General features: G+C 43.6%; 1 protein-coding gene across 6 annotated transcripts in view; it reads right to left on the bottom strand.

Annotated features, from left to right (window-relative positions):
• Positions 1–26,499, bottom strand: part of SUFU (SUFU negative regulator of hedgehog signaling) — a 99,927-nt gene that overhangs the window by 58,636 nt on the left and 14,792 nt on the right. For all 6 annotated transcript variants that reach the window (XR_010381979.1, XR_010381980.1, XM_064488369.1 and 3 more), the window contains exon 3: positions 10,763–10,899. Coding sequence is in view for 4 of the 6 variants with exons in the window: in XM_064488369.1 (XP_064344439.1) it covers positions 10,763–10,899 (137 nt within the window). In the remaining 2 variants the exon portion in view is untranslated. The remainder of the gene's footprint in view (positions 1–10,762; positions 10,900–26,499) is intronic.

The following is a 26,499-nucleotide window of genomic DNA, read 5'->3' as shown; positions in this document are numbered from 1 at the left end:
AATTAAGACTCCACAGGCGCCCAGAGAAGAGAGAATAGTCTGAGGGTGAATACCCTAGCTTAATGCCTGTATCAAATAACCCCTCTCTGTGAAGAAGCTCAAAGCATTTCATGTAGTTCTCCAAGGAAGATACAGACCCACGGAAGAGGAAGGAATTTGCCTCACATCATGCAGCAGCTCAGCAAGAGACGCATTCACCTTTCCCCCGGCAAACCTCAAGGTACTGGGATCCCACTGTCCTGGGCCAGGGCACAGGCCCCAGCTAAGGTGATTCATTTCACAGGGCTTCTGGCTCTATCACAGAGACTTAAAGGTGGCCACCTCTCCACTTGGGTAGAAATGGAAAACATCCTCAAAGTCAGAGGTCAGCCAACCTGTTTAGTGAAAGGTGAGATATCAAGTATTTTAGGCTTTGAGAGCCCTACAGTCTGTCACAACTACTCAGCTCTGCTCCCACATTACAAGAGAAGCCAGAAGATAATATGTAACAGGCATGTCTGTGTTCCAATAAAATTTTATTTACAAAAACAGGTGTCCATCAGGATTTGACCCACAGGCTGTACTTTGCCCTTTGCCAACTTCCGTTCTTAGGACTTAAGTTTTCCCTAAAAACACCTATATTTAAATATTGGATAGATTATAATTTACATGCAAACCACTTAAATTTTAGACCATAACGTCATTTCTGAGGGGTTGACCTGTTTTATTTCAGTAGAGTAGAAACACAATCTTTCAACCATTAATCTAAAATCTTGGGAAAGTGCAGACAAATCAGGGGTTGTTTTGCCTTATAGTTGGTCAGTATTACTAACAGATGAAAGGGAAAATATTTTACAGATCCATAGCAACCAGAAAAGAGGATAAATCAGGCCGAGGGAAAGAAAATGTCAGGCAAATCAAAAAGAGTATGAGGAAGAAAAATGATATTAATATAACCAGGCAGCTCCATTTGGCTTCAATTAGCTGACTGGGGCAATGCAACCAGGAAAGGAGAGAACTAGATAGCTCTAATTGGTAATGATGGAGCATCTCCTTTCAGAAAACTTTACTTGAGGCAAAGATATTAAGATCACATATACTTGGGACATCTAGAGAGAAGTGATCCAGGTAAGTCACTGATGAGAAACTGAACTGTAGCCTAGCAACATCTCACGACTGGGGATGCTCTCAGCACCTCATCTTCCTGGCTTCCTTCACTCACCTGTAGAGCAGGGATGAGGCAGCGAGGCTCAAACTACATCCTAGAACTGGAAAGAGAGCCCTCTGGTGTGCTGTTGGGCACAGGTGTGCAGAGGCTGCTGACACCCCTGGGAGAGAAGAGGGGTCCCCTCTCTAGGCTGGAGAGCCTTAGCAGAGGCAAGCTGAGGGCAGGGTTACACTGCAGTAAGGTCCCAAGGATAAGAATGGCAGGGCTGAAAAGAATCCCTGCTCAAAGTACTGCAGCGGCTCCAGCACCTTCTGGGGAAGAACCTCTAATAATGCAGGCAGGAGATCTCAAAATACCTCAAAGCCAAGCACATCTTAAATTTAAAAATTTTTGAAAAAAAAAGTTTTTTCACTCCCCAAACTGGTTGTTTCCCCTTCATCCTTAAAATGCTTTTGTAGCTCTCCACTGCCCTTAGAATCAAATCCAGACTCTTCACGTCTTTGAGTCCAAGTGCAAGTGCAAGGCCCAGCATTTTCCTGTGCCTGCTGAGCCTCCTGCTTTTCCTGAGTCCTTTCCTCTCCCCACCCCCTCCAGTCCCTCATGTTCCTCAAGCTCTTTCTCTCCTCAGGGGCCTACACATGTTGTTCCCGCTGCCAAAAAAAAAAAAAAAAAAAAAAATTCTTCTCCTCACTCTGCCTTTGGGCCTGTCCTGGCCCGACTCTCCAGTCTAAAATGAGTCCATCACCTTCTTCTTTTGGAGCACCCTGAGCTGTCCCTTTCTATCTTACGGAATCAAATATTTATTCGCCTGCGTTTTCAGTGTCTCTCTCCACTGCCTAAGGGCAGGGATCCTATCTGTTTGTTCCACATGGCTTACCCAGCATCTGACAGCGTCCTTGGCATGTAGCAAGCACTTAAATAAAAAAATACAACCAACGAAAAAAGCACTCTCTCCCCCAAAGGCCTCTCTTCATTTAAAATGGATCCTCGGAGGCCCAGAGGCGATAGCAGGGAAAGCAGTGCTGGTCAGGGCGTCCCTGGAGACCAGCTCCTGCCACTCAGCAGCTGCAGGAAATTCTCCAAGGCCCACCACATCTCCAAGCCCCTTTCCTCACCTGAAAAGTGGCAATATGAGTATCTTCCTCACCGAGCTACCTACTGCAGAGGTCAAATAATGGAATGGAAGTGCCTAGGATGACTAGGTGCTCAATAGCTACTGTTTTATTTACTTACTTTCAACTATAAAAAAGCAGGTTAGGGAAAAAAAAAAGACCTCAGCAGGAAAAGACTGAATTGCATGTGTAACATTAACTTTAGGAAAGGTAAGAGGAGGCAAAACTCAAGAAAACTCCACAATTCATTGGGATTCTTTAATAAAACTTGACCTGCTGTCACTATCTGGCAAAGTTTGACTTCAGGCAGCAGGCTGTGTCCCTCACCAATTCCAGCTTCAGAGACAGGAAGCATGATGGATGGGTTCCTGTGCTAAATCTAAACTGCATGAGAACTGCAGAAGAGCTTACCCGTTTTCCTAACCCCAAATGCACCCCGTTTAACATGTATTAACAATCTCCCTCAGGCCAAGCAACCTAAGAAAGGAGACCAGTTCTCAAGGACTCAGAAGGGTACTTTTGTTGCTATAAAAATAATTTTATATAACAATCATTCTGTTGTTTGTTGAAAACAATTATAACATTTATGAATGATCACAACAGTATTATTATAACAATATAATCATTCATGTGCAATGCCTGTTAACATGTAAAATGTTCATTTCCCTCAATCCAGCAATCCAAATTCTAGGAATTTATCCCACAGATATACTTAGGCAAGAGTGCACAGACATACACATACAAGGATGCTGACTGCAAGTTTGTGGCAAGGAAAAATTGGAAATCACCCAAATGCCCAACAACAGGAGACTGGTTAAATACAGTATATCTAAATAATAATTTTAAAAATATACAGTTAGAAAGAACATACCAACATGGAAAGATGTCCAAAAGATATTAAGTAAAAAAAAGCAAGTTGAAAAACAGTATGAAAAACATGGTGCATTTTTATAAAGCAATGATAGTTTTACACAGATATATGCATTGAAAATAAAATTGGAAAATAGGAACGCCAACGTTCCTGTCAATGGGGGAATGAATTACGAAGGATTTTCAATTTGTGTCATATAGTTAGCCTGGTCCACACTGCAGATTCAATCAGCCTCCAGCTCTGACGGCTCAGGATGCTAAGACGGTGCCATCAGTCTCCCTGCTTGGACCCGAATCACAAATTAAGCCGACTCAGCACATGCCATGAGGTTGCTATTAAATGGCAGCAAGGGAAGGCACTTGAACTTCCAGTGTCAGTTACAAGGTTTGGGGGTGGCCACGTTTCTCCCAAAACTCAAGTGAAATTGCCTTGGAACTTGTGGTTAAGGCCTACCAACAGCAGAACTGAGAGCAGATAGCCTCTCCAGCAGAATTCTAAAGCGCAGCTCAGAAATCAAGCCCTGCGGAGTTAGGGAATGGTTTTTTTCTAATGAAACCCAGAGGGTGGGGGTGTGGGGGCAGGAGAGCAGTCACCGGCAATCTGAAAAGAAAGAATGAGTCAATCGTAAAATTAAAAGAGAACAAGGAAGAGAAACTGGCTCCAAAGCAGGAAGGAAAGTAGCTGAAGTGTCTACTGGTGAAGTTACTAATGTATTTACTGCAGAATTTCCCAATGATTCATGACAACAGCTGAATTTGGTTTAAATCTCTGTAGCAGGTGAAATGACAACAGCCACCTTGTCATATTCTCTTTCCACTTGACACTTCTGTACTGGCCCAGCATCCTGATCAGTCCTCTGAGACCAGGTAAGGCTGGGGCTTCCTGGGTGGGGGTGTAGATACCATTTTGCTCACCTGGTGGCCATTCCCTTTCTTACTAACAGAACTCTGATTTCCTCCCTCTGCCTTTCCTTGGCCATGACTTTCAGGGAACCAGGGCCCATCCCCAGCCCTGGGAAGTGGATATTGATCAGCAAACTAAAATGTCTCACATTCGTGACATTTTAACTCTACCAATGAGATGCAAGAGGAGATCAATGAGGGCAGTTCTGTGGAGGGTTTGGTCTTTAACAGAGACATAGGACAGAAATGTCTCTCTGACTGCTTGTAGACTCTGTCAAGTGTGATCCCAGGATGCTACAGATCGTGGCAGCCATCTTTGGAATATGAAGAAATCAGTTAAAAAAGACAATCCATAGTGCTGAGGAAAGCAGAGCTCAGGTCTTTATAAACATCGCTGAACAGATGACAACCAATCCTGCAACTGTCCCACCTCCAGTTGACTTGCTGTGTAAGATAAGTAAGTACCCTCATTGTTAGGCCATTTTAGTCAGGTTGTTCAATTACTTGTAATCAAAATCATCCCAACAGATACAAGAAAAAACAAAAGTGCCTGCTGCATCTATGCATTCTCTAATGATTTGATTTCTAAGCATAACTGCACACCACAGTCACTGAGGTAGTACGTGCCCCTACAGCCCTGTAAGAGCAACTGATTTTTCCTACCCAGAGCCATATCTCTAAGGTTTCTGCCAGTGCTTACCCTCTGCTTTAGAGGACTTCTCTCCCACTCCATGTAATCAGAAGTAAGGAAGGGGGAGGACTTTAAATATAAATCCTGGTGCTCCATCTGGATCACTAACAACAACCAGGTGGTCCTATGACCTTGGCAGAACTACTCTGAGTCGGAACTTCCTCAGGACTGATAGAGGAATGTTGGAAGAAAGTAGCCTTCTGCCTGCTGGGACTACAAACTGGGAGAACTGGAAACTGGCTGGTGCTGCTCAGCTTTCCTGGCACGTGGGCTGAGTCAGTCTGCAGTGTAAGACCAACACACAAGTCAGAGCCCTGAGGATACTGTTTGAACACATAGATCAAGCCATGCCTGAAACCCTGGACATCTCAGTAACCTGAGCCAATAAAGTCTGTTATTGTTTTGGGTAGTTTGTGTTGGGTGTCTGTCATTTGCTTATGGTTAGAAGCATTCCAACTAAAATAAACACTAACCTGCTCCACCACCACATCTTGACTCCTTCACCTTCTCTGGATACTCTTCTTTCCCAGGCCTCTCACATTTCCATTTCCTTTTCTCTATAGTTCGGCTTCCCACCTCTGAGCACCAAAAGGTGTCTGTCCTCCAGCAGGTCGGGGCTAAGTTACAGAACCCATCCAAGTCATTCTTCCAAGCAAGCACACAGCTCCACAGCCGGACACGGACATCACCTCTCCTCATCCCACCCCTCGGCATCTTATCGTCTCTTTCCCTTGCCTCCCACTGCTCTGATGCTGTTTCTAAGTCTGAATGGTAAAGCTGTGGATGCTGTTTAGACCTGGAAAAGCAGGTCTAAGCATTCCACTTGCTTGATACTACTCAGCATGTTCTCACATGTAAATGGGCGGGGTGCTCCATGTAAGACACTGAGTTTAAGGTGGACAGCCCAGGTGAAGCAAGACCGTCACACAGAACTACACTATCTATGTACACACCAAACATAACATACATGTTCTGTATAACAGCGTCTGTGTAACCCTTGTAGAGTGTAACCAGCTGGGGGACAGAGCAATGCCTACATGTCACAGGGGAGGTTCTCTGCAGCATCAGGAGAGTGCGAGAAAACCAGAGAGGTCTAAACCCAGTTTTACAAAACAGTTATAATAAGGGGCAATTATACACACTATAAAAAGATTCTTCACTTTATAAAAAAGGGTGTATTTACAAGGTTTACTTACTAACCTGCATGGGCTCTACTGTATACAGAATAGGATTTGGTTTGCATAGGATTTTATGGGCACTGCCAACTATATGTCAAGGAGCCATAGTTGAACTGAATTTGCTTTTTGGTTGTATAATGGGATGTACAAAAGAAGGCCATTTTATTTGTATCACTATTACTGATTTTCTGTGTGGAAGAAAGATAATGGCACCAAATGTCATCGTATCAGCTGAGGCAGGTTTCTGATACAGGGACAATCAAGGCATTTCCTTCCTAACAGGGTTTTCCTGCAAAATGGGGTATTCATTATTTCTAAAAAAAAAAAACAAAAACAAAAAAACCGAAAACAAAAAACCAAGGCACCCACCTTCTCTATCCATACAGTTTTTAAAGACTGAATAATAATAACTGTATGTAATACTTACATAGTACTTACTGTGTATCAGGCACTGTTCTAAGTGCTTTGCAGGTATTAACTTATTTCATCATCTCAATAACTTCATGCATAGTTACTATTATTAACCCATCTGCTCATCTATAAAGCAGAGATATGTTGCCCAAGGGTAGGGGGCAGTAACTGGCAGAGCTGAGATTAAAAACGCAGGCAGTCTGGGCCCAGGGGCATGCTCTTAACCATCATACTAGGCTGTCCCCTTGGTCTAGCAGAATGTGCAGGATGGCGAAGAGTACCAAGGAGAGAAGCAGTGGGGGGGCTACCTACCCTGTTACCAGTGAGTTCAGGTGCATGGAGCTGAGGACCTGTACTATGCAGTGAAACAAGAAAGGAAGAAGAAAGGAGGGAGGGAGGGCGGGAGAGAGGAGAGAAGGAGAAAGGAGAGGAGGGGAGAGGGAAAGAGAGAAAAGGAAGGGAAGGAAGAGAAGGGAAGGGCAGGGAAAAGAAAAGGAAAGAAGAAAGGAAAGGAAAAGACATAAGGGGATTGAAAGAAGGCACAAGGGAAGTTCCTGGAGTCTGTTTCTTGCTTTGGGTGCTGGTTACACGATGTGTTTGCTTTGTGAACTCTCAGCAAGCTGTACTTTTTATACACATATTTTGTGAATAAAAAGGTAAAAGGTGAAAATAGATATTTAAGAGGATTTCAGTGATATCCTCTATTTTCCAAATGTTCCCGAATGCCTGAGCAAGGCATGCTGGAGCTAAGAGGTCATGTGCACAGTGCAATCACCCATGTAGGTGAGTCTCAAATCTCACTGTCCAGCCGGAGACATGTAGCAGCCCCAACATCAGCTGAGCTACAGGCATCATGGTTAAGAGAGTGGTGTTGAGAGCTATAATGCCTGGGTTCAAGTTTTCTTTTGCACCTACTAGGTGTGTGATTTTGATCATGGTCCTTCACCTCCCCATGCTCCCTTGCTTTCTGCAACTGTCAAGCTGGTATAACACAGTGTCTAACTCACAGGGCTTTACTGAATATTATATGAGCACTTACAATCATGCCTGGCATGCAGAACACACCACTAAATGTTAGCTCTTGTCCTCACCATTCAGGCCCATAGCCATGGTCTTTCTTAACATCAGTTGCCATATACTTTTCTTTATCATCTCACCATTACTTAAATAATTTATTATTACCCACTGCCATGTTTCAAAAAGGATTTAAGGTAGATTTGTTTTAGCTGTTACTTAAGCAGTACCATAGTAGTACAGTAGAAACTCAGGTATTATACTTTTGGGAGTGGAGTCATCCTGCCACTGCTGTGAAATGCCTGAAGTGATCTGTGGGCACAAATGACTGCTATCACATTACAGACACCATTAAAGGGGCCGTGGGAGTGGATGGTACTCCAAAGCAACACCAGTCAATGTATACTCAAGAACCAGCCACGACTTTTTATTTTCAAAATTTTCAATCCCATAGACAAGTCAGAAGGACAGTACCACACATCCTTCACCTAGATTCACCGGTTCTTAACATTTTGCCACATTTGCTTTTTCTTCTCTCTCCCCTCCCCACTTTTTTTTTTTTTTTTGCCAAATCATTCAAAAATTAAGTTGCTGACATCATATCATTTTATTCATAAATACTTCAGCTTTTATCTCCTATGAACAAGGACATTATCCCACATAAACTGTTACCATATCACACCCAAGGAATTTCACAGTTGTTTACTACTGTTATCTAATATACAGTTTATATTTATAGTTTTTCTAATTGCTCTAAAAATGAGCTTTTTTCCCCCCAATCCAGCATCCAATCAAGGATCGTAAGTGCACTTAAATTGTCATGTTTTCTTTGATCTAGGATGGCCCCTGCCTCTTGCCATTTTGTATCTTTCAGAGGATTGACATTTTTGAAGCGTTCAGACAGCTGTCTTGTAAAATGTCCCACAATCTGGATTTGTCTGACTACTCAGGATTCAACTCAGGAGAAACATTTTTGGAAAAGTGCTATGTGGTTGATATTCTATGCTTCACAGTGTAACACGTAAGGAGGTACATAGTAGTCATTTGTTCCATTTTTGTGTTGCCACATTTGATCATTCAGTTAAGGTGATGCCCACTCAAACCTTACCTCTGTAAAGGTATTATTTTTCTTTTTGTAGTAAATAAGTAATCTGTGGAGGGATTCTTTGAGTCCTTGTGAAAATCTTGTTCCCCAACAGTATTTTTAATCCAGTGGTTTTGGTATCCATTGATAATATGCCTGAATCAGTGATTACATTAGTGTTGCAAAACAGTCACTGTGATGTTTATTGTGTGAGTGAAGTTAAATCCTTGCAAATTAGATCTTATTTTTCCCTTGACTTGTATTATTTCAGAAGTTCATCTGCTTGACTCTGACAGTGATTCATAATACCTGTTTTACATTTCTCTGATCTTGATCCACCTGAGCAGGTATATTAAGTGCAAACAAACATATAAATGCACTGGCTTAAGCAATGGGCAGGAATTTACCTGTCTATACAAGCAGGAGGTTGCCTAGTCTTTAAAGTCCCCCTTCCTGTAGTAGATCAAATTCCATATCAAGAAAAGTCTATTTTTCCAAAGATAGTTCTATACCGAGTCAGCTTCAGGCATCCCAAGAAGGGAGAAAAGGGGACACAACAGGTTCAGGCAGTAGACTCCTGGCACGACGTTAAAAGATTGTGCAGGGAGGAGGGTAGAACTCAAGTGATAAGAGTATGTGCTTAGCATGCACGAGGTCCTGGGTTCAATCCCCAGTACCTCCATTAAAAATTTAAAAAAAGGTAATAAATAAACCTAACTATCTCCCCAACCCCAAAAAATAAAATAAAATAAATTAAATAAAAGATCGTGCAGACCACTCTAGGACAGTACTAAATCACATGGGCCAGCTGCTACAGACAGCCTGCCACCCTGCCCTTGTAAATTATATTTCTTCCTGGTCAACGGTCCTTTAGAGCCCAGACAACAACCCCAGACCAGCTGCATTCGAATCCCCTGAGAAGCTGGTCAAGAAACAGATGCCCCAATTCCACCTCTGGCCAACTGAATCAGAGCCCTGTGGAGTGTTTGGGAATCAGTGTGTTGTGATCCCAGGGGATCTCATGAGCAGCCAGGTTTGGGGATCCTTGCTTAGAGAAGACCCAATGTAGCCTCCAAAAGGGGACTATCCCATGGGACACACAATGGTAGGTGGTAGTTAAGGATCAGTTCCATTACACGACAGCCATGCAGCCAACAACTGACCCTCGGGGGTCTAGAATGAGGGCAGAGGGCTTCAACCTAGATGGTCAATTGAACCTCCAGTTTATAACATACTCAAGGCTGAAAAAAAAAATCACTGTACTTAGAGAAGCTGCCAGGTCTATTATGGTTCTCTAAATTTAGTCTCTACCAGAAGCATCTAGGAACATCACCCCCAAAGATTCTGAGTCAGAGATCTCCTCTGGGGCTGAGGAATGTGTGCTTGCAATAAGCTCTTCAGATGCTTCTAATGCAGAGGTCCAAGGACCATACTTTGAGGGACCCTGGCCTAGATGCCGGTCTGCTCCCATTTATGGCAGTCAAAGAGCAAGAGTTGGATAAAAGTGTCCTGGCTTTCATTTGAAGGCTACTTACCAAACCAAAGAAACAAAATATGAAGTCACATGGGAAATGTTTCTGAGCAAATAATTAACCACACAGAAACATCCAGATGATATGAAATGCTCTATAAAAGGTACTGAATTTCACTCCAACATTTCATCTTCCTGGAGGACTACAGGCAGGCTGAATCAAGAGCATGAGACCAAGGCTCCCAGCACAAAGCCGCCACTTCAGGTTCCATATTAGCAGTCTCTAGAGAGACACCAGGAGCACAGGACCATCCCTTGGGGGCACTTGAATCGTCTGAACCAAACAATATTTCTGACTGTCAAGGTCCTGCCTGATTCCAGCTTCCACTTCACACTGTGAGGGAGCAAGCTCCTGGCAGTTCTCCCTCTCTCTGCCCTATCCTCTACTGTTAACCCAAGCCCTAGCCAAGATTAACACGTGTGCTGTGGTCCCAGAAATGGGGATGGCTAGGCCACAGGCAACAGGGAGCAAGGACCATGCTAATAGTGGGAAAGGGAGCAGACAGAGAAAGAGCTGGTCAGCTCCATGCCAAGCTGGCCTTTGGCTCGCAGGGAATCAGAAGAATGGCTGGCAGACTGCAATCAAGGCTTAGGGTGTCAGGGCCTCCCACTCGCTGCCGGAGGTCACAGTGACATATCCTTCCCTTCCATGGTCCAGGCACCTTTCCATCCAGGAAATAACCCAGCCTCATGGTACAAATGGGGTATAGCACTCCCAGGAAAGGTCCCTCCACAGATATCAAAATATACCTGCAGGTTCCCACTCCAAGCAGGTTTATGGCGAAAGAACCACCACACCAGCCAGCCCCCAGGGCTCTTACCTGACTGGAACACATATCGGGCCAAGCCTTGCATTAGCTCTGCTGGCCATGTTGGGGGCGCAGACTCCCCTGTTTCTCTCTTCAGACGAAATGTCAACTCAAAGCCAAAACCACTAGGTCCATCTGTTCCTGTGAATCTGGAACAAATAAAAAGCAAATGTTTTAGTTTAACTACCTTAGAGAGAACACTGTTTTGTGTCTAATTAAAGTTCTCTCCCTTTTTTTGGTAATCTCAGCATCCAAACCCCTTAATTGGAGGAATCTCAGGAAATGAGCCTTGAGGGGAGGAAGGACCTCGATAAGCCCGTAAGGAACCAGAACTCTAGCCTTGCCCTCCTGCCAGCTACGGCACATGTGTGTGACCTGCCAATCAAATTTCCCTGCTCATACTCTAATTTATGAATTCCAGATTTTGTGGCACTGGAATGTTACTTTCTGTATGACTGAGGCTTCATTACTGAAAACTGTCCTTATTCACACTCTTTATTCCTTCAAGCTATTTATAAGCGCCTGCTTTGTTTGCTAAGGATACATGTTTTCCTGTATGCTCCGTGAGGATGAGACCAATTCTTTTCTCCCACCTCCACCTTGCCCCACAAGGGGACAATCCTTGGGCTGAGCTGGCTGGCCTTCAAACTCAGCATTTGTGGGCGGATCTCAAAGCAGATTCCAAATACTGGGAAGACCTATGATCTTCCTGAAACTCAGCACCCCATGTGCATTCATCAATCAGCACGTGTTCTTTCTGAAACCTGGCACCCCATGTGCACTCTGCAATCGTTGGAACCTGGAGGAAGAAGCATGGTTTGCCCTCCTTTCCCATCTCCAAGTGGCCCAGAATGATGAGGGTTATCATCTCTGTGATCACACACATCACAGTGACAATAAGGCAGGGGAGCAGTGTCTGCCTCCCTGTCTGCTAGGAAATGCTTGGGAACCTGAGTCTCCAGGGGAGTCCCTGAAATGGACTTCTGCCAGAAAGGGAGATGGTGTGGATTAGAGAGAGCAAGGACTGGCTGGTGGTGACACCTCCTCAGGTGAGGGAAGCATCCAGGGAGGGGCTCTTGCGAGCTACAGGAGGCTTGCCAGCCCAGGAAGGGTTAAAAGTTAAAATCTGTTCATGATATAATTTTCAGTAATTATATCTTGTACAAACATGAGCCACAATGATTATACACATGTAAATTCCTTAGCATACAAACACAAGCCATAAGATAAGATGGCAGCCAACACCTCCTTGCGAGCCAAGTTAGTGGAACAGGTGGTAAGAGGGGGCAATGTTGAAGGGATGATGATGCAGTCAGTGTCCAACCCTGGGATTCCACATGGTGTCTTTCCTCCATCATCGTCATCACCACCCACAAGGGGCCAGGACAGGAGACTGGACAGAAAGAAATACCAAAGCCTCAGGAGCTCTGACACCAGTGCGAGCCTGTGGGCCTGGATGGGTCCAGCCCTTCCACACTTGCTGCAGTGGGGAGATCACCTCTGAGAAGCTAAGTTCTCTAAAGGACTGAAAAGAAAGGCTTAGAATCATTTTATCTGGGCATCTAGCAATGTGGGAGGCAGATTCCATTTTGGGGTACACACCAAAATTTTGGAGACTGGGCTAGAAAATGCTTGGCAAGATGCAGTGTAAGCTATTTTCTTTCCTTGCTGAATTGCCCTGGTTGGGGGCAATTCTGCAGAGAGAGGCTGAGGGAATAGCAAAGCAAGTTGAGACTGGAAGAGCTGCCTCGCAAGGGCTGTGGGCTTGAGAAGGGTGTGAAAACCTGGGGTAATGCAAGACTGACTCGGAGTTAAACTTGAAAAAAGGAGATTGGTCACTAGGGCAAAGGGAATATTTCAAGCAGCCACCAATTAGAGGCAGCTTTGTAAAATGTATTAGTCCATTACTCCAGGGCTTTCATCTCGGGCCAAGAAAAATACATGATTTCTAACCACAAAAACTTGAGAAACAGACCAAAAGGAACGTGCTCCTTGGGCTGTGCAACAGGGAGAACCCTCAGATGCAGAAAGAGAAGTCACATGCATTCAAGCTGCACCGCCTCTCTAAGAAGGGCTGTGCACACAGCACACACATGCATGCACGCACACGCACATGTACACCATCTGCCTCCACACGGGGCGCTTTCTGGGCCAGCTCTGCGGTGGGCAGGCCGGCCCTCACTTGACTGGCTGGGAGGGACAGGGCTGGCCAGATGGTCTCCACCTGCGTTTGATTACCACCCACCAGGCTGGCTGGACGCAACCTCTAAACTCTGAAACATGAGTTTGGAATGGCCCAGCCTAAGGATAAACACACAACCTGGAGCCTGTCAGAAGGCTTCTTCTTCAAAGCAGATTGCCCAAGCAATAGCCAAATGACAAGGTCATTCAATCTTTAAAGTCCCCCGTAGGGGCCTGGCTTGGTCTGCACTTCCTCACATGAGGGCTCTGCAGCCAAAGCAGATCTGTCTGACCAGAGGATGAAGCCCCTCCTGAGGAGTGGCCCTCTCGTGCAACCTCCAAGAAAAGAAAGCACGAGAGGAAACTGGCATGTGCTGCAGAAGGTGGGATCTGGGTCAGAGCAAAGAATCTTTCTAACACAGAAGGCTGCTAAAATACTGGCTGGTGGTAAAGGGGCCCAGTGGAATTTCTTCGTACAGGGATTCTTAAAGGAGTACATGACAGATTCTCCCCAATCTGGTAGGGAGGGGGTGAGAGGTTCTAACTGTCTTGCTGCAGAAGGATGGATGAGACAGCCTCTCAAGATTGTTTCCAGTTCAAGAACTTCTGATCCTGCTCACTGAGGTGCCCAGAGGAGAGACTGACTTTGTCCCGGCAGTTCGACGAGCTCAAGCAGTGGCTGTGCCAGCCTCAAGAGAAACATCAAACCTACCGACAGGAAAAACATGTGCCTTGAATCCTAGACACAGTTGGCCAACCACTGGAACCTGCCCAAAGGTCTCCTCCAAATCTCCTGATTAAGAAGGTATCACTCAGCCTCTAAGAGGCCAAAATGACCACTAACTTCAGAAAGAAGACAAATAGGAACCTGGGAGAGACTTTCTAGTAAGTAAACACAAGAGTAGGGGTGGACAGAAAAAGCTGACCTAAAAGTTGGCAACTCATGTGCAAATACTATTAGTTATTAGGGAAATTCAAATCAAAACTATAGTAAGGTACCACTTCATACCCTCTAGGATGGCCAAAATAAAAGACAGGAACAAGTGTTAGTAAGGATGTGGAGAAACTGGAATGCTTATATGTTGCCAGTGGCAATGTAAAATGGCAGAACTGCTTTGGGCAACAGTTTGGCAGTTCTTCAAAAAGTTAAATATACCATGTGACACAGTAGTTCCACTCCTAGGTATACACTCAAGAGAACTGAAAACATATTTCATGCAAAAACTTGTACATTAATGTTCACAGTAGCATTATTCATAATAGCCCAAAAATGGAAGCAACCCAAATATCATCAATGGATAAATGGATAAACAAAACGTAGTATATCCATACAATGGAATATTATTTGGTAATAAAAAGGAATAATGTACTGATATTTGCTACAACATGGGTGAACCCTGAAAACATGCTAAGTGAACGAAGCCAGATATAAAAGGCCACATGTTGTATGATTCCATTTATATGAAATGTCCGGAACAGACAACTCCATAGAGACAGAATGATTAGTGGTTGCTAGAGGCTGGGAGAGGAGAGAATGAGGAGTGACTGCTAAAGGGTGTAGAGTTGCTTTTTGGGATGATAGAAATGTTCTGGAATTAAATAATGGTGATGGTGATGATTGCACAACCTTGTGAATATACTAAAATCCACTGAATTGTACACTTTAAAAGGGTGCATCTCATGGTATGTAAATTATATCTTAAAAAAAAAAGCTGGCATCTCAAGTACATCTAAGTGCTAGGGGAGGCAGGCCAACCATGCCAAGTAAGCCAGGATCCACATTATTAATACCACTACAATTAACTGAACACCTACTAAGTTTGAGGCCTTGAACTAAGCACTTTTCTGATGTCATATTGTTTAATTCTCCAACAACCCTGTGACTCAGCCATTGTTATCTTCATTTAACTAACATATGAGAAAAAGACACTTGAGAGAGTTTAAGTAATATTCTGTAAATCACACAGTAAGCAAGTGATGGATCTCAGACTTGAGTTCTGCCTGACTCTAAAGTCCATTTTCTTATTGCTGTGTGACCTCAGGCAATGTATTTAACATCCCTGTGCCTCAGTTTCCTCATCTATAAAATAAGGATAAAAACAGTAACAGTAACTATTCCAGAGTTATGAGGATTAAATGTTTAGAAACCACCTGAAACACTGTAAACATTATATCACTTATACCAAGTGAAAGACAGATACAAAAGACCATATATTGTATGAATTCACTTACATGATATGATAAGTAAGATCATTTGTAATATATGATAAAACGTCAAGAATAGGCAAATCTATAGGAATAGAAAGTAGATCAGTGATTGCCTGGGGCTGGGAGACTGAGGACAAATGTGGAGTCACTGCTAATAGGTTTGGGTTTCTTTTTTGGGTGATTAAAAAAAAGTTCTAAAATTAGTTTATGGTGATGGTTACATAATTGTGAATATACTAAAGACTACTTTAAATGAGTGAACTGTATGGTATGTAAATTTTATCTTAATAAAGCTGTTTTTAAAGAGTGAGGGGCCTCTCACCTCCCTCTCTCTTGCCTTTTGAGATGGCTCATATTCTGTCTATGGAGTGTATATCCACTTTTACTTTAAACTAAACACACCCACACCTCGTGGTCTCTCTGGCCTTCTGAAGTGGCCTGCATTCTATCTATGGAATATGTATCTTCTTAGTTTTACACTAAAAATAAATAAATAAATAAAAAATAAAAACTGAGGGAGTACAAGTCACAAACTATAGACACAGATATAGATATATTCCCCTTAAGCAAACAACAGGATGGTCAATCTTACTCATGATAAGAGAAATGCAACTCAAATACAATTTAAAAAAAAAAATGAGATACCATTCTCACTTATCAGATTGGCAAAAATTTAAAAGCATGACATTACATTCTGTTGATAAGGCTGTGGGGAAAGAGGTATTCTCAGATGTTGCTGGTGGGGATACAAATTAGCACAACCTTTTTGGAGGAGAAATTAGCAACACCTAACAAAATTACATATGTTTACCTCTTGACCCAGCAATCCCACTGTAAGAATCTGTGACTGCAAAATATTGGAAACAACTAAACGTCCATTCATAGGAGAGTGGTCCAAAGAGTACTATGCAGCCATAAGGAAGAATGAGGAAGAGCTCTACAAACTGATATGGATACTGTTAAGTAAAAAGAGCAGAAGAGCACTATAGCATGCCACTTTTTGAGGAAGAGAGAAAGGAAGACAGGAAGTGTACATGTATCTGTTCATTTGTGCAAAATGCAACACAGGAAGGATAAATCAGAAACTACTAAGACTGGTTACCTACAGACAGTAGGTGGGAACCAGATGCAAAGGGCTGCAGTGTAGGGTGTGTGTGACATTTCTCTGACCATACCTTTTTTATGGTTATCATTTTTGGATAAATGATAATGCTTTCACATACTCAAATAAAATAAACAAGGATGGAGGAAAATACTAAATGTAATACAGACAGAAATTAATGTACCTAAATGTATTTCAAATGAACAATATAACCACACTGAAGAGGGGGAAAAAAGGTCTCCCAAGTACCTTACATACACAGTATGTTGACCATATGTCCTCAGGTTAAAGACAAAAAGAACAGTAAACAAACACTGAACTCTGATTAGTAAATTTATTTTTTTGCGTTACGGATTAGTAATTCTGAAACTACCTTCTGTGTAAATGTATTGTGGATAATAGGAGCCAGGTTTCTCTCATTGTCAGAAATGTTAAAAATTGGTAAATATACATCAAAGTTAGAAATATGTTAAAAGGCAGGCTAGAATGAACCTCATAGGTGTGATTTTGGAATTACAAATATCAGCATGGTATTTAATAGAGAAATAGATGTAGAAGTAGATAAAAGATAAAACAGATAAAAGTGTGTGTGTGTGATATATGTGTGTATGCTTCCTTGCTCTCTCCACCGAGTGACACACCATTAGCAATGATAACACCTAGCACCCAGATCTTGGTTTCTAAACACCATCCTCCATTAAAAGAAACCAGAGCTCACTGGAGAAATGGTTGATTCCAGGGTTGGGAAAGCACAAAATGAGCCTGGAACTTTTTGTTGTGCCACAAGGTAAGTTAATATTCAAAGAATGATGGGAACATGTCAAAAGTAGAGAGAAGCCAAACTGAAGGGCTCCCACTGGCCAAATCAAGGACACTTTGAGCATTAAAACAAACTGTACTAACAAATTATAACCTATTAATTAAAATAAAAATCTATGACTCCATATTGATTGTAATGGAGCTAGCGATATTGGTACCATAGATTTTGGGTTTACCAATTATATGAGCCAGTTCCTTATTTTATACACATGAGGGGCAGCAACTTTTCCCTCTAGCATTTGGGAAAAGCCTTTCCTGTAAATATATTCAGTGGTGTTTATAAGAGTAAAACATCTGAAACAATCTAAATGTTCTACAAGTAGGGGTGTTATGAGTTCTGGTGCATTGTGTGGTGGGACATTACATAGTCATTAAAAATGAGAGTTCTTGAAAGCAGAGATGTGAGAAGCAAAGGGTTTTCCACCTCTAACTGGTGAGGAGGAACAGGAAATTTAAGTCAGAACCCCACGCTATAGTCTCTATTGTTTGCTGTTTGCCTATTGCTAACCATAAGATAAAAACATAAATAACTTTTTTAAATGGTCATGAAATTGGAACCCTTGTGCACTGCTGGTAGGATTATAAAATGGTATAGCCACTGTGGAAAACAGTATGGTGGTTCCTCAAAAATTTAAACATAGATTAAAGGTTAAACAAAGATTTATCAGATGATTTAACAATTCCACTTCTGGGTATATACTCAAAAGAAATGAAAGCAGGGATCTGAACAGATTTTGTATACCCAGGTTCATAGCAGCTTTACTCAATAGTCAAAAGGTAAAAATAACCCAAATGTTCATCGATGGATGAATGGATTTTTTTAAAATGTGGTATATACATACAATAGAAAATTATTTAGCCTTAAAAAGGAAGGAATTTCTGATACATGCTACAACATGGATGAACCCTGAAGACATTATGCTAAGTGGAGTAAGCCAATCACAAAAGGACAGACGTTGTTTACAATTCCACTCACAGGAGGTACCTAGAGTAGTGAAATTCAGAGAGACAGAAGATAGAATGGTGGTTGCCAGCAGCTGTGGGAAGAAGAGAATGGGGAGGTATAGTTTCAATTTGGGAAGCTGAAAAAGTTCTGGAGATGGATGGTGTTGAAGGGAGCATAACTATATGAAAGTACTTAATTTCACTTAAATACACCTAAAAATGGTTAAAATGATACATTTCATGTTATATATATTTTACTAGAAACAAATGGCTTTGAAAAATCATGAAACAAAACTTACTATAATGTGTGATTCAAAATATCTGTGTATACACACACAATGTAAAAATATGTAAGAAAAAATATATGAGAAAAAGACAGGAAGAAAATGCAGTAAAATCACTACAGCGGCTATCACAGTACAATTTTTCTTTTTCAAACTTCTTCACATTTTCCAACTTTTCTACCATTTACACTCTCTAGTCTAGACTGTAAACCCCACAAGGGCAGGACTGAGTCTTGTTTGCTACTGTATCTGCCAGTCTGTTCTGCCAGGCTTCTCACAGAACCTGTTGGCTAAGTGTTCATATTGAACATTCATGGTATGACAGGAGAGGCCAAAACTGTAAGGTAATAAATACGTGGTGATTTGTCATGGCAGCAACAGCCACCAAGCGAGAATCCCAGGAGTCATCCTTCAGCCCTCCCTGTCCCCCTGTGCAGCCAGGCAGTCACCGAGTTCTGTCAACTCTTCCTCCTCCTTCCTCAGCAGCTCTCAAATCTGTCCTCTTCTCTTCATCCACACTGCCACACCAGGGGTTGGCCTTCTTTTTTTTTTTAAGTATAGTTGATGTACAATATTATATAAGTTTCAGATGTATACAACATAGTGATTTACAATTTTTAAAGGTTATATTCCATTTATAGTTATTATAAAATACTGGCTATATTCCCTGTGGTTGACCACCTTCATCCAACACCACCCTTCCTCACTGATCTCATGCCTCCTGCCCAATTCAGTTCTTCACTCTGATGTCCTCAAAATGGGATGTGATGTACCTTGCCCCTGCTAAAAATCTTCCAAAGCCTACCCCCACTCCAAATCTTCAGGATAAAGTCCAGATTTTTCAACAAGACTACTGTGAACTGGATCCCCCTCATCTCCTCTGCCTCACACTCAATGAATGACTGGCAGATCTCTGGACATACTACTAGCCTCCTCGCCTCTGAGACTCCGCACAGGTTGTTGCCTCTTTCTTTGCCTTCTGCCCATCTTTGGGAAGGCTCAGGTGCTACCTTCTCTGAACTGGGTGCTTGTGTTGAATATCTTCTGTTTGTTCTTGCAGGTTCATCCCCACCACAGCAGACAGATTCTGAGGTGGCTCCCACAATCTCTGCCCCTGTGTTCATGCCTTTGTGGAATCCCCTCTCCTTGACTGAGGGCAGGACCTGTGACTTGCTTTAACCAACACAACATGGCTAGGTAACAGAATATCACTTCCATGATTATGTTACATTAAATAAGACCACATCGTGCTAGCAGCTGTCATCTCCATTTCCGGCTCCGAAGAAGCTTCCATGACTCCTGCGAGGAAAGAAACTGCCAATAACCTGAGGGAGTTTGGAAGTACTAGATACTTCCCCAGATAAGGATGCAGCTCAGCTGACTCTGTGACTGCAGCCTCGTGAGACCCTAAGCAGAACACTCAGCCAAGGTACATCTCGACTCCTGACCCAAAGGAGATGTGAGATCATGTGTGCTGTTTTGAGCTACTAAGTTTGTGGTAATTTGTTATGCAGCAATAGAAAACCAACACACCCACCTTACTCTCTGCCCTGTAAGGCTGACCTGTGTGGGGCTCCTGAGCTATCCGGCTTCCAACTGGGTTCAGCCAGTGGAAGCTCTAACAGGAAATCCGAGGGAGGGAAAAGAGAGGCCAAGGCTCCCTCCCTGCGAGATTGCCTAACGCTGGCCAGGTCCCTCAACTGAAGGTTACTGCTGAAGGTCACTGTACAACTCTTTCCTTCTAGGCTCTCAAATCTCACTCCTTCCTCTGGTCTCTTCAGTACTGGGAGAGTAGCAGCCAAGCTGACCACTAGACCTGCATCACTGCACTACCCTCTGTGGGCCCTTCCTTTATAAACAAACCCTCCCCCAGTTATCCTACTAGGAAGGTGCCAAACTCTTTCTTGCTGGGACCCTGAGCAATACAGGGCACCTACCACTCTTCCTTACCACTATGCAAACCTCCATCACAGGACCCTCCCTGCTGTATTGTAACTGCCTTCCTAGCTTGCCTACTAGGACTAGATTTGCCCCTTTTTTGCACCACCAGCGCCCAGCACAGTGACTGGCACAGAAGTGCTGGGTGAAGGCTTGCTGAACAAGGGAACAAGCATCAGCCCAATGAGATGGGAAACCTGCTGGGCAAAGACAGCTGGGACTAGGAAGCTCAGGCTGAGGGAGTAATGAATCCAAACTAGTACCACAATTTAGAGCTTCTCACACTGACTCTTGGGGTGCCTGACACTTTGATGAAGACTCTCGAACAAATATTTTAAAATTTACTGAGCCGTCTGTTTACACAATAAAGCAACTAGTATTTTCTTGGTTCACAAATGTGGGTAAATTCTTCATATAGGAATTTGTTTTCCCATTATGAAAGGAGTATAACTAACATCTATTATAAAAATAAGAAATCACATATGGTCCTTATGCAACCATTTCTTTCTTGCTGGACATGCGAGTGCTTCCAAAGCTGCACTCTTTTGTGCTTTGGCAAACAACTTTATGCCTATCAGTTTTTCCCCCAAATAACCCATATTTGGAGAAATAATAAGAGATTATTTCCCTGGGTTTAGGAGTCCTAGAATAAGAGATTTTAAAAGGTAGTTTGTGAGCACTTAGGAAAGGTGGCGTTACTACTAGGAACCACCAGCTCTGTGTGTGTGTGTGTAAAACCAAGACTGTAACGTGGTATCATTTGTGGTTAACTTCATCCCCAAAATGGTAGGTCAGGGAAATAAGGCAGACCACAGGTGTCAGACAGCATTTCTGATACTGACCTGCCTTTGCACTCCACTCTCAGGTCCCACCAAACCCACATCATTATCAATCCTGTGCTGTGACCCCCAGCCAACTTTCATTCCCCAAACACATACCCCACCCCATGCCATGACTGCTGCTGACCCCTCAGCCTGGAAGGCCCTTCCAGCTCTATCTCCTCCAGTCCTCCAGTCAAAGCCCTTCTCAAATCACATTACTATGTCTTTGAGGGATATTATGTTTTTTTCCCACCCCATGTTCTCTCAAAATACTGTTTTATCTCTAATACACGACTTCTGGTAGTCTCCTTTAAGTTTTAAGCAGGGATTTCTTACATTATACTGCTGACTCTTGCCATTTCCCACTTCTCTGCAGTCCTCCAAAGTGACAAACACTGAACACAGAATAATGCTGGGCACTTAGTAGGTGCTCAATAGATATCGATTGACTGATTATTGGTGACATGCATATACTGAGACTAAACAAATATTTACTAACTAGACTAAATCTGAGAAAAGAGGCAGTTTTACAGGATATAGAACACTGGGTAAAGGGTAAGGAAGAAATGCCAGCCCAGGGTCATGAGCTGAAGGGCTCAGGCAGAGGGGGTGAGCCTGCCAATGGCACAAGGAAGCTGGGAAGTGAGGAAGGGAGACACCAGAGAGTCTTAGTCTTGGGCTCCTTGAGCACTTTGGAGGACTTAGGGCAGAAACTACATAAAATAACACCAGCCTAGGGTCCCGATAAGATGCTAGAGAAGAGTCCAGTGACATAGGCAAGAACACAGGCAGTGGAGGTCACGTGAGCTGACACAAAGCCCAGATCCACCACTTTCTCACTGACACATGGGCAAGTTAATTTCCATGTGCCCTGGGGTTTACTTATCTGTTAAACTGGGATAAGAACATTTGCTTCAGAGGGCAGTTGGGAGGCTTTTAGCAGATGGCACAGTGTCCAACACCCAGCAAATATATTCTACTCACACATGGAAGCTAGTATCCATCTTTCCTTTGCTTAGTGCTCAGTAGAAGCAGTCCCTGCTCATCATTTCTCCCTGAGAACATCAGCAGATGCCTCTAGCTTCCCCACCTTCTAGACTGTGCAGCTTAATCAGCTCCTCCTTCAACAGCTGCCTGGATCTTCCAGCTTTGCTCAAGTTCCTGACCTTGGATCCCTCAAACCAGGCCCAAGATTCTTCCTGACTGCTTCTTTGTTTTGAGTGACAGCCATTACAACAGAATTCGGTAAACAATTATGAAGTAAACATTTGCAAAGATGATGTTTTTATTTTGAACTACTGACAATTACCAATACTTTGTGAGCGGTTTTGAAATGGTGTTTGGTGACTACACAAGCACTATACTAGGTAATAAAATTCTGTAAAAGTCTTTCGAAATATGTTTATATAGTAATATTCCGACACAACTAAGATTTTTTAAAAACTTCCAGGGATATGATATGATATTATATTGATTTTGCATAATCTGAAAGAAAGGGAGGGAGGGAGGGAGGGAGGAAGGAAGAAAGGAAAAAAGTATCAGTCGAGACTGCACCCTCATGCCAAGCTGGGACTCTGATAAGGCTACAGTGCAGGGCAGCCACCTTTGAGTTTTAACTCTAAGTAGTAGACGCTCTCTCTGCTACACGCCATCCAACCAGACTTGTGGAATGCATTTGCCTCACTCAAGTAGATGTTTCCTGAGATCCCTTGCTGGGAGCCAAGGATCATGTTCCCATAGCATTCCTCAAGTTTAAAAACAGTAGCTCCCAGGACTGATTCGGCTGAGAACCCAGCTAAACAAACTACCTGGCTCCCAACACTTAGGGTGGCTTAACTCTATCCTGGGTTTTCAGTGAACAAAGAACTTCCCAGACTAAGAACTGAATCTAAGAAAAGCACCAAGCCAAGAGCACCAGACCCTTCCTCTGCAGGGTGGTGAAAACTGACAGCTCACCCTCCCCTAGTGGAAGCCATACCTTCTTCCCTCCACTTCCAATCACCATGAAAGGTCAGTCCCCAGGGAGATTCCAAACCCACCTGGTGCTTTATAGGAATTCTGGGCCAGAGACTAATGCTTGGGTTTCTTGGCATCATTATGACAGTGCCCATTCTTGGCTTTGGGCTAAAGCAACTTCTATACAAAGATATTTTTTTAAAATTTAAAAAAAGACAAGCTAGGCCAATGGCGGCAAGATCACAGTCTAATTTGGGAAGCGAGGTGCCGTCTGCACACAAGTGTAGAGCCTGGGGGCTTCTTGCAGACCCAGGAGCCAGGGCATTCTGCCCAAGGGCCTTTTGTCCACCCACTAGCCCCTAAGACTCTGGGAAGCCAGCCACCCCAGATGAGACATCTAAAAGAGGGTAATGGGAAGAAACAAATCTTTTCAGTATCTCAGTTCCCCAAGAGCAAGGACTGTACTTATTGTGTGTTCTGTACATGGGCACATCATGTCACAGCTGAGCAAATGCTAAATGGTAATAATATTCCCATTGCCATCCAAAGAGATAATCAGGCTGAAACATTCAACGACAAGCAAGATAAGACAGTATTAAAAAGCAATGAGCTTTCTTCTCAGTCACTATCAAAGTCAGACTCAAATATCTTAATGGCATTTCCTTTGAGCCACTTTTGCTGCTGTTTCCTTTTTAGGGAAATAAAACCATCACTCAACTCTGTTCTCTTGCTTTCACACCAGTGCTGAGTTCCCACGTTGCTGGAAAAGTTTCCTAAAACCCCACTCCTGGGGTTTTACATCATCCCTTTGCTTCAATCATCAGTCAACAAATAACAGATAATTTGCTGAATGTCATTTTCTTTGCATGGCCTTCATACCCTCCAACCTCATCTTGTCCACTATCCTCCTCTTACCAAGCCCCAAGCATACTGGCCTTCTTTCTGGTCTCTGAACACCTCAAGGTCCTTCCCAGCTCAGGACCTTTGAATTAGCAATTTTCACGGCCTACAATCTTCACATGGTTGAGTGCCCAGAGCATTGCACAACTCCAGGGAGCACCAACTGCACAGAATTATATGAATGGTGCCCCTAGAGTTGCACTATGTGACAGTCTTGGCTGCCACTTTGTCAATGAGGTCTCAGTGCAAATGTTGTATCTTCAAGGAAGCGATCACTGATCACCTACCTTCGCCCCCTGCTTCTACCTGGGTATCTCCAGCACATCATCTCTGCTTTATTTTCAACGCAGTATCTGCACTATCTGAAACTGTATTTATTTTCTACGTGTTTTTTCAATTAAAATGTAAAATCCATGAGAGTAGAAACCTTGCCTGTCTTACTCCCATGATGCCCCTAGCATTTAACAGGTGATGTGCACTAAACACTTAAGGAAATCAATTAAGGGCTTATCATGTACTGTGCCAGGTGCTGGGGGTTCTCCCCGACCCCAATAAAGCAAGGTTCAGGCTTTTTTTTTTTAGTTCAGGCATTTTTACCAAAATCACACACCTCGTCCCAGAGAAAGGCTCTGATTCTAATAAAAATGCCCGTGGAATATCAAACCTTTTATGGGTATGAGGGTCCAAACTGAAGAAATCCCCCTGAATAAGCTAAATGCTCAGACCTGGTCCTGGGCCAGAAGAATTCTTTGCCTCTGCTGTGCGAATGCTTTTCCAACAGCTGGAGAAACCCCAAGTAAGGGCTGTCTCCAGCTTTTTCATTCATTCAAAAATATTTGTTGATCCAGTGGGGAAACATCAATGCATAAAGCAGATATACATCCTTACCCTCAGGGAGCTTACATTCTAGTGGGAAGGAGGGGAGACAATAAATAAGTTAGGTAAATAAGTAAAATAAGTTAAATGGCGATAAGTGCTTTAAAGAAAAATTAAGCAGGAAAGGGGGATAGTGCTTCGGGGAGGGGGTTCAGGGTTCCTATTTTAAATAAGGAGGTCAGATATTTGAGGAAAGATCAAGGGAGGTGAGGGAATAAAGCATGGAGCTATCTGAGGACAGGGCTTTATAGGCATGGAGAGAGCAGTACAAAGGCCCTGAGGCAGGAGAGAGCTTCGCACTTTGGAGGAAAGGGGCCTAGAGTGGGTGAAGCAAGTGAGGAAGGAGGAGAGCAGCAGGGGATGAGGTGGAGTGAAGAATCTTGGACGCAGTGGCCTTTGCCTTTTACTCAAGTGAGACGGGAAGTCACTGGACAGTTCTGGGCAGAGGAGTGACATGGTGTGGACACTGCCCCCAGCCACGGAGCTAGCATAGAACTAAGAGATCCATGTCAGCAATGCTCCTGCAAAGCTCCAACTCCAAAGACTCCCTGCTCAGCTACTGCCTTCCTTCTGGGCCTTTTCTCTGTGCAAAACCCCTGGCTACAGGAATGAAAAATTGCCAGACTGGCTCCAGGAGGGCGAGAATCCAGCATGTCTGCAACCTGATATATTGAAAAAGCTAGAACGGGAGGAAGAAAGGGCTAGGGCCAGCCACGGCGTTGTCTGTAGGATTTCACTACGTTTTTTCCCTCTAACCAATCAAGCTTTTCAGAAGCATTTAGAAGTCAAATCCATCACAGGCCAAAAGTGCAGCCAGCCAGCTTGACCCTCTGGGACTGGGAGCCTGGGCCAGGCCCCATTCTCTGGTAGTTACCTCTCCCCACAGGCCTGGCTCCTGAGATCCTGAGCTCATGCTGAAAGGCCTGAGATCAGAGTAAGGGAAACTGGTGGTCAGGGGCAGGGCTCCAAGTGCCTCCAGGCATCACATGGAGGTCAGCACTGGAAAAACAAAAACATCTCCTTGGTTGGCTTTATTGTGGCAAAGCTGGTTCTATGACTCGGGACTCAAGAAGCCTGAATAACATGAGAGGGAGTCAGAAGGTAAAGGATCTTTGAAGACCACTACCTTATACTAACCTGCTAGTAAAGGGCCTGGAGTCCAGTGAACCACACCCCTCTGAGCAGCTGCTACGAACCCATGTTCTCCCTGACAAATGGGCAATTGGCCCAGCCTCAAACATAGGCCTGGCCTTGTTTCTGAGCCCCAGGACTCCTGCTCGAAAAGAGCCCCAAACTAGGCCTCAAGGTACAGACTGCAGAAAAGGAGGCAGGGAGGTTCCACATGACACCCACGGCTCCCAGGCTGTATCAGGCCCACCTCCCCCCACTGTTTTTCAGCTCAAGGACACTTCAGCCAAAAGACTGGAGGCTCCATGAGGACAAGACCAGACAGGAGTATGTTTTTCATTACTACATACCTCATGCCCAGAACTGTCCTAACAAGGACCATCTCTGTAATGAATGAATGGCTGAACCTCCAAACAAAGAAGAGAAGGCAGTGATTAACACTGATGGGAACCAAGTGTGCCCGCCCATCACCTGTTAGATCCAGTGCCAGGAGAGCACAGCAGGCCTTTCTCCTAGATCCACTCATCAGGTCCTGCTGCAAACATAGAGTATTATTATATTGATTCTTATGTATGGTAGAGAGCCTCATAA

This window comes from Camelus dromedarius, chromosome 8, assembly GCF_036321535.1.
Source record: "Camelus dromedarius isolate mCamDro1 chromosome 8, mCamDro1.pat, whole genome shotgun sequence".
In the NCBI taxonomy this organism is placed as follows: domain Eukaryota; kingdom Metazoa; phylum Chordata; class Mammalia; order Artiodactyla; family Camelidae; genus Camelus; species Camelus dromedarius.
The sequence above is the reverse complement of the archived record's forward strand: the minus strand, read 5'-3'. Positions and strand labels throughout refer to the sequence as shown.